The sequence below is a fragment of the Fukomys damarensis genome, unplaced genomic scaffold (assembly GCF_012274545.1).
Source record: "Fukomys damarensis isolate Sample0158 unplaced genomic scaffold, DMR_v1.0_HiC HiC_scaffold_13, whole genome shotgun sequence".
Lineage (NCBI taxonomy): Eukaryota > Metazoa > Chordata > Mammalia > Rodentia > Bathyergidae > Fukomys > Fukomys damarensis.
Window position 1 is genome coordinate 1,059,204 of NW_022900925.1, and position 9,097 is coordinate 1,068,300.

General features: G+C 42.9%; 1 protein-coding gene across 3 annotated transcripts in view; it reads left to right on the forward strand.

Moving 5' to 3' along the window:
• Positions 1-6,737: 6,737 nt before the first annotated feature.
• The window catches only part of Slc5a10 (solute carrier family 5 member 10), a 69,118-nt gene continuing 66,758 nt past the window's right edge, over positions 6,738-9,097 (forward strand). The window contains exon 1 of one of the 3 annotated variants that reach the window (XM_010618910.3): positions 6,738-6,911. In XM_010618910.3, the coding sequence (XP_010617212.1) occupies positions 6,801-6,911 (111 nt within the window). In that variant the 5' untranslated portion in view covers positions 6,738-6,800. The remainder of the gene's footprint in view (positions 6,912-9,097) is intronic. The other 2 variants (XM_010618908.3, XM_010618909.3) reach the window with 2 other exon arrangements.

The following is a 9,097-nucleotide window of genomic DNA, read 5'->3' on the forward strand; positions in this document are numbered from 1 at the left end:
AAAATATTATACTATAGTTTATATCAGGACTGTCCCCCAAGCACCCACGTGTCTGGTCTTCAGCTTGGCAGTGTCAGGAGGTGGTGGGAACAGGTAAGAGCCATTAAGCCTAGTGGGCAGTTTTAGGTCACTAGCAGCATGCCTTTGAAGGAGATTGCTGGAGAGCAGTCTCTTCTGGTCTCTTTTTTGCTTCCTAGCTGCTATGAACAGGTTGCTACACAACACACTTCTTAGCATGATGTTCTTCTTCATTAAAGTCTCAAAAAGCAATGGTATCCACCAACCGTGAAATGAAATTTCTGAACTCATGAGCCAAAATGAACCTCTCCTGTTTGAGATGATTACCTCAACTATTTTGCTACAGTAGCAAAATGTTGAATAACATATCTATTTATAATTTTGATTTTCCTCTGTGCATTTCTTCATTACATATCATAAGATCAGAATGTGGTGTTTCCCTTTTTATTCATCTCAAAGTGTTTTTTTTTTGGTACTGGGGATTAGAACTTGGGTCCTTGCACTTGCGAGGCAGGCTGCAGAACCACTGAGCCAAATCCCCAGCCCACAAAGTATTTTCTAATTTCCCATACGATTTCTGCCTTTAAGAATAAGACAATTTCCACATATTTATAAATTTCCCACTTTTAAAATTCTTGATTTTGATTTCTTTCATTAGAATGTGAAAATACTTTGCATGCCTTCAGTCTTTTAAAATTTATTAGCCAGGCATGGTGGCACACACCTGTAATCCTAGCACTTAGGAGGCTGAGGCAGAAGGATCACCGTGATTTCAAGGCCTTCCTAAACTACATAGCGAGACCCTATCTCAAAAACTTAATTAATTAATTTTTAAAATGTATTAAGACTTGTTTTGTGAGCTAACATACGGTCTGTGTGGGAGAATGTTTTATATGCACTTGAGAAAAGTATATATTCTGGGGCTGTTGGACTGTTTATCATATATCTGTACAATCTAACTGGTTTTGTTGTTCGAGTACTTTAATTTCTTATTACCCTTCTGCCTAGTTGTTATATCCACTATTGAAAGGTACTGAAGACTGTTATTGTAAAATTGCCTTTTTTGGGGGGGGGGAGTGTGTCAAATTTTTATTTTTTAAGAGTTTTTGTTTTTGTGTTGGCCAGGCTGGCCCAGAACTCAGGGCTCAAGTGAACCTCTTCCTTTAGCCTCCCAAGTAGCTGGGACTACAGGCCCTTGCCACCACACTTGGCTTGGATTCTTTTGTTGTTATTGTTGGTTTTGGGAGTGGCTGGATTGTGAATCTGTGGCCTAATGCATGCACCCTTCCACTGAGCTACACACCCAGCTCCTGTCAGTTTTTGCCTCAAATATTCTGCAGCACTTTTGCTTCGTGTGCACGTTTACAACTGTTATGTCTTGATGGATTGGTCTTTTTATCAGTATATAAGAACCTTTTTGTCTCTTGTAATTCTTTTTGACATAAAAAATACTTTGCCTGGTGATCACATAGCCATTCCTGCCCTATTTGATTAGTATTTGCATAGAATACATATTTTTAAACTTTCCATTTTAAAAATTTCCTTTTTTATATTTGGATTTAAGATAAGTCTTGTATAAGAGCATGTTGTTGAATTATACTTTCCAGCCATTCTCTTCCTTTTAATTGGATAATCTATTTACATTTAAAGCAATTATTGGTAAGAATTTTCTTCTATCACTTATTTGTAATTTTAAAGATATTATTTTTGTCTTTCAATTCTTCCATTATTAGCTTGTTGAATATATGGGTTTTTTTCCAGTAGTGTTCCATTTTTATTCCTTCCTCTTTCCTTTTTATATATTCTTTATTTTCTTAGTGGTTACTTTGGGGATTGCAAAGAACATCTTAAACTTATGATAATCTAACTTAAATGATACAAACTTAGTTTCAATTGTATACAAACACTGTATTCTGATATATCTCTATTTCTCCTAGTGTTGTCACAGATTCTGTTTTTATACATTGTGTGCCCATTAATGTAATTATTAGTTTATGCATTTGACTTCTAAGTCATCTATGAAAAAAAGGGAGTTATAGTCCAAAAATACCACAGTGGCTTTTATTTTTACTTAAATAGTTCCATTTTTTTTAATGGCTTTCTGTTTCTCTTAGGTTCTTTCATTTTAGTCCCAAAGGCTACATTTAGTGTTTGTTTCTTGTAGGGCAGGTCTCATAGTAACAAACTGTTTTAGTGTATTTGTCACCTTATCATTGCTGGGACAAAATACCAGATATACATAACTTAAAGGAGAAGAGTCTTGGCTTTGGTTCACAATCTCAGAAGTTTCAGTCCGTGGTGCTCTCTCTCCGAGGCTCTCTACAGCATGGCGGATCAGCACAGTGGAAGAAAACTGCTCATTTCATTGCAGCCGGGAAGCATAGTGAAAGGAAAGAGCCTAAGAAAAGATGTCTCTTTTGAAGGCATGTGCCTAGCAACCTGCCTCCCCTTACAGCCTCCACCTGCTCCTAGCCCATTCATCTCTGAACTCATCGATGCATCTGTGGGGTTAAGGTTAAGGTTAACATCTTCACAGTCCTGTCACCTCTCCAGGTATCTCTTAATCCAATCCAGTTGAGAGTCAAAATTAATCATCAAACTTACTTTTTTTTTTAATCTGGAAATGTCTTAATTTCTCCTTCATATTTTAGAACTTTTTTGCCAGAAAAATGTTTTGTTTACTTTTCTTTTCTTTTCTTTTCAGTAGGGGTTGAACTCAGGACCTTATCACTGAGCTACATACCAAACTCTTTTCATTTTTTTTTTTTGTTACAGGACCTCACTAAGTCCAGGTCACCCAGGCTGGGCTCCAACTTGAAATCTTCCTGTCTCAACCATCCAGAGTGCTGGGATTACAGGTGTGCACCATCATGCCCGGCCTCCTTGATTTTTAATGAGAAATTCATGCTCATTTATTGAGCTCTCCTTACATATGACAATTAGCTTCTCTATTACTGTTTTTAAGTTTCTGTGTCTTGATATTTTGATAATATAATCATAATGTGTCTTAATGTACATGTTTGAGTGTATCCAGCTTAGAGTTCATTTTGTGTCTTGGATATGTATATCATATTTTTCATTAAACTGGGGGTGATTTGGGCCATTATTTCTATTTTTTTCTGTTATCCCTGCCCTTTCTCTTTACTTCTCTTTGTGGAAATCTTTTGATGTATGTGTTGCATGATGTCTCTCATAGGCCTTGCAGGCTTAGTTGATTTCTATTTGTTCTTTTGAATTTTTCTCCTCATAATGGATGATTTAAGTTTTCTGAACATCAACTTCACTGATTATGCTCAAACCTGTCAGTGAACCTCTCTAGTAAAAATTTCATTGTTATCATTATTCTTTTCAGCTCTAGAATTTCTAATTTATCGCCTCTCAATTATTTCTTTATTTTCATTCCCTATTTGTTCGTGCATGGTTCTCCTGACTTCCTTCGGATCTTTTTATAGTTTCTTTTGGCTCAATGGACATACTGACCACAGTTGTTTTAATGGCTTTAACTAGAAATTCTAATGCCTGGGCTTTCTTAGGCATGCTTTTTGTCAAATTCCTTCTTCCCCATGAATAGACTATACTTTCCTGTTTATTTATATGCTTTATAGGTTTTTTTGTTGCTGTTGTTGAGAAGTGGACATTTTCAAGTCGTATCTTAACTCTGGAAATTAGAGTCTCTCCCTCCACAGAACTTCTTAACTTTTTGGTGGGTGGTGGTACTGGGAATTGAACTCAGGACCTTGTGTTTGCAAGGCAGGCTCAGTGCCACCGAGCTAAATCCCCAGCCCCAGAACTTCCTAATTTTTGTTTCTTAGGGTTTTCAGTTGTCTCTATTTAGTGACTTTTCCAAACTTTCTCACAACATGTGTATGACGTATTGTTTGTGGTTGCTCATAGTTTTTTAATACCTGAAGTTATCCAATGACCTCACAAAGATTTCTTTTCATTCCAAAGAGAGCAAAAATCCAACAAGGGATACACAGAAGAATGACACAGATGTCACAATAACATCTCGGCACAGCCTTGAGGGAAGAGTAGTAACTGCCAAGTTGGCCTGAAGTAGAAAGACTTTGAGGTTTGGATGTGACTTGGCACTGCAGGGAGAAGTTGGGGACAACAGGTGCTTGCTGGAGGGGAAAGCAGAGCAAGTGCCTAAGGCCATGATCAGCAACAACAATCAAGATAATGAGGTCCTGGGGTAGCTACTGGTGTCCCCAGAAGCCCACAAAACTTTGGAGAAGGACAGCTCTGGTGGGAGGATGTGAGGGCTGGAGTGTTGCGTCTGAGGTGTTCCAGGTGTTCAAGAAAAGCTACTGAGTAGGCATGTGGAGGTGAGCATCCACAAGTTCAGTCAAAGGAAAACCAGCCAGGAAGGATTGGAAGGAGGTGACAGGACCCACGCAGATACGGGTTCCAGGCACAGGTGGGTAGGTGGATATTTGGGAATTATTGGTTGTCTATGAGCAGATGAGTGGGACCAGCTGGGACCTTTAAGAGGTGATTAGGTCATGATGTGGGTCTCATAAAAGCAGTCTGGCTCTATCTCTTAGGTTACAGTATTTGTGCAATGTGGTACCCTATGCTGCCTCCAGACTCTGCAGAGGGTCCTCACCAGCAAGAAGGGCCTTACCAGATACAACCGTGCAACTCACTGACCTTGGACCTTTGAAACTCCAGAACTGTGAGCAAAATAAACCTTATTCTTCCCCAACCCAACTTGAGACAGGGTGTTGTTATGTAGGTTTTGTTTTGTTTGTTTTTTGAGACAGGGTCTCATGATGTAGTTGAGACTGACCTGGAACTTGCTATGTAGCCCAGGCTGGTCTCGAACTCACAGCGATCTTCCTACCTCAGCCTCCTGAGTGCTGGGATTATAGGGGGTGCGCCACCACACCCAGCTCATTATGTAGTTTAACTGGTCTTGAACTCGCTATGTATCCCAGGCTTGCCTCAAACTCCTGCCTCAGCCTCCTATGTGCTGGGATTAGAGGCATTCACCAACAAGTCCAACCTTTTTATTTGTTTTGAGACAGAGTCATACTACATAGTTTAAACTAACCTTGAATTTGATAATTCTATGTATCCTAGGCTGGTCTCAAACTCATGATCTTCCTGCCTCAGCCTCATGAGTGCTAAAAGTGTGATGGGTACCACCACACCATACAGAGCCTTAATTCTTTATTGTAACTTACCCAGTAAACCAAAAGAGCTGAGTCTCCCGGTGTATCGTACCAGGTCTCATGGGGTTGGGATGGGGGTGTGAAAGTGGGCTTAGTGCAGGATAACATTCTTCCCCTGGGACGTGCCTGGGTTCATATAGCATTTCTCCTTTTGTTCTGCCGCCATCCTGTCACCGTGCCTATTCTTCTGGGAAGAATCAGCAAATTCCAGCTTCCTGTCTCTAGGACTTTGGATCAGAAGGGGACATGATTATCTGTAAGTGGTTTGCTTCCTTCTGAGACTGAGAAAGCCTTAATAAATCTGGATGTTTCCCATCTGCGTCCTTCAGACTGGAGCAAAGCAAGCTTTTAATTTATAATACATCTCAAGCAATCATTTGGGAAGTAGATATCTCCTGAGGCTAGTTGCTGGGAAGCAAACATAACTGGGAAAAGGGCAACCTGAGGCTGCTCTTAGTAGTGACTCGTTTTCCCTGTCTGGTCCTACGGGGGTGGAGTTAATCTTTGCCCACCTCGGGGTTGCTGAATAACAGGCGCAGTTAGATTTGCAGTCAGAGTGTTCCTGGCAGCAGCCACTCACTCGTAACACTCTGGATGGGCTACATTTTTGGCTAAACTCCAAATGCTTGGCAAAGCCTTGAGTTGTGTCCCTTGAGCAGAGAAGTGAGTTGGGCAGGGCGCGTGGCCAGGCTCCGTACGCTGATCTAACCTAGGCTCTGAAAGAATCCAAACAAAACTAGAGGTGTCACTGTCACCCTGGGGCCAGATTGACAGCTGAATCCAACTTTGACCATTAAGTGGCTGCATAGACAGATGGCTCCGTTCCCTTAACTGAGATGAGAGATCTCCTACCTCACACGGTCACTTTGAGCATAAAAGGGAGTGTGGGCAGAGAAGTGACAGGAGGTCCTCAGGACTGGACAGCATTGGGTTCCCCATCCAAACGTTCTCGGCAGACCAGAGGGGCCACATAAATGGCCTGGTAGCAGGACTGCACCCCTCAATGGGCTAGGAAAAGAGCAGAAATGTTGGCAACAGGACTTTCTGTGTATCGTGGGGACATTTCTGAGACTGGCACTCCATCCCTGGAGATGAACTGTGATGCAAGAGTCACCATCCCAGGTCCACGTCGGTCCCTTCACAGTCTGATGACCACAGATGACAAAGTTACCTTCCAACAATGCCCCCCACCCCTGAGGGGAGGCACCTGTCCCAGCACCCAGGTATCATCTACAAACCAAATACAGGCCAAACTACCTGTTAGGTGACACAGCCTTTCTTTCTGGAACTATTTGGGATTCCTTTAAAGGTACTCCACTCACTTTATTGTCTCCCTCAGACCCTGTGGGATTTAGGAGGTTCCCCTCCCGCTCTGACTCCCAGCATACCCCCATCTCCTTTGCCCTAGGATTTGCTCCTCACGAAAGGGCAAGAAGTTGAAACTGCCCTTTGAAGCAGTCACTTTGCACGCAGCCACATCATGGACTACAGATACCAGCGTCTCTCACTCAGTTTAATGATCAATTAATTCCCGGCCAGAAAGCCCTTTCTGACCTGGCTCGTCCTCAGACACTCGGGCTCAGAGCTGGTGAATGCTGCAGGATAATGGCTTACAACTCCACTGGGGACCTCCACGCTCCAGGGCCGCAGCTGAGTGTGACTGACATTGTGGTCATCGCCATCTATTTTGCCCTGAACGTGGCCGTGGGTATATGGGTGAGACAACTTGGGTGGCAGCTAACTGGGCTCTCGGGGTGGGCACTCGAGATGGGAACCAGGGTCCAGCACGTTCCTCAGACACCTGTATCAGTTCCACCTGATGGCCCTCCTCCTGAACCATAGAATCACGGAGATTCTATGGCTGTTCCCCAGCGCCGCTGGATCCAAATCCAGAGGCAGGGAGGGCCACACAGAACTCGGATTCTTTATTTTTATCAAGCTAGCCCTTAGTTCATAAGCCTGTTCATTCTCCTTGGATAGGAGATGTCATTTGACTCAAATGGTAGCAGCCCCTTCCCCACACCCCATCCTTCCCACGGGAAAGGGCAGCCTCATACATAGATGAAAAAGCAAAGGCTGCCAGAGGATCCCTGCACAGTGGGCAGCAATTCTTCAGTATACACCTGATACCAGGCTTTACGGTACTAAGCGTGGGAAGATGGATGGGAGATTCCCTTTTTGCCTTCTGAGTCCTGGAGGTCCCTAGGTGGTATTCTTGGGCCCCAATGTCCTCCTGAGGAGAACAGGTGTCTATTCTTACCTTCGGAGAGTCCAGGCAATGGGTGACAGGTCAGATCTCCTCAGCTTTCTGGGCTTTAGTGTTTTGATCTATAAGATGGCCGTACCACTCACCTCTCAGGTTGAGGTCTCCTACGAAAGGGGCCTGCAGAGGACCGGGCCTTGCTGTTGCCACAGTACCTCTCCTGGTAGAGTGCTGGTAGGCGTGGTTGTGGAAAGGGTGGTTATAGGGGTGGTTGTTGGTGGTTGGAGTGGTGGATGGTAATGGTGGTGGTGGTTAGAATAGTAGAGGTAGTGTTGGTAGCAGCAGCAGTAATTGAAATGAACTGTGATGCACTTAAATATAAAATTACAAGTGCTGGTCATCAGCAAAGCTGGCTCTGCTGTATGTACCGACCTCACTGTAGTGTACTTTGAGTGTTTTACAAATTGAAGGGTGTGGCAATCCTAGGTTTGAGCCAATCTAGTAGGGTCATTTTCTGGACAGCATGTGCTAAATGTATCTTCAAGTCACATTTGGGCCATACCTGCAATATTTCAAACTTTTTTGTTACTATTATGCCTGTTGTGGTGTTCTGCTACCAGGGATCTTTATGTTCTATCGTCACCATGTAGGGGCACCACACCCTGTCCATATAATATAGTGAACGTGGCGGACTATACTGTGGATTCTCACTGTCCCTCTGCCCAGCTGCTTCCTCTTTCTCTCCCTCTCCTCCGAATTTCCTGAGGTAAAACACTGAAATGAGGCTAATTATTAACCCTACAGTGGCCTCCAAGTGTTCAAGTGAAAAAAAGAGTCACACGTCTTTCGTTTTAAATCAAAAAGCTAGAAATGATTAAACTCAGTGAGGAAGGCATGTGGAGAGCAGAGGTATGTTAGAGGCTAAGTCTCTCGTGTCAAACAATTACCCAAATGGTGACTGCTGTGGAAAATTCTTAAAGTAAATTAAAAGTGCTACTCTAGTGAACACAGAAAGCAAAACAGCCTCATTAGTGAAATAAAGTTTCAGTGGCCTGGGTAGAAGAACAAGTGAACCACAACATCCCCTTAAGCCCAAGACTAACCTAGAGAAAGATTGTAGCTGTCTACAACTCTGAAGGCTGAGATAGGCAAGGAAGTTTCAGAAGAAGAGCCTGGAGACAGCAGAGGATGTTTAATGCAGAATAAGAAGTTGTCCCTACAACATCCAAGTGCAAGGGGGAACAGCAAATGCAGATGAAGGGGCTGTGGTCGTCACCCCAAAGGTCCAGCTGAGATCTCTGATTACCGTGGCTGCACGGAACAGCAGGTTTTCCGTGTAGACGGAAAGGCCTTATGTTGGAAGAAGATGCCACCTGACACTTTCATAGTTAGAGAGGAGCCAACACCCAGCTTCAAAGGACGGGCTAATGGCAGCTGGTAACCTTAAATTTAAGCCAAGGAGCACTTATCATCCTGACAATCCTGGAGCCCTTAGGAATGATATAAATCTACTCTGTGTCTGTAAATGGAACTGGCCTGGATAACACACATCTGTCTAATAAATATTTAGAAAAGCAAAACAGTCTCATTACTGAAATAAAGTTTCAGTGGTCTAGATAGAACAAACCAGCCACAACATTCCCCTAAGCCAAAGACTACTATTTTTTTTTGTTTCGTTTTGTTTTTTTTTTTTTTTTTT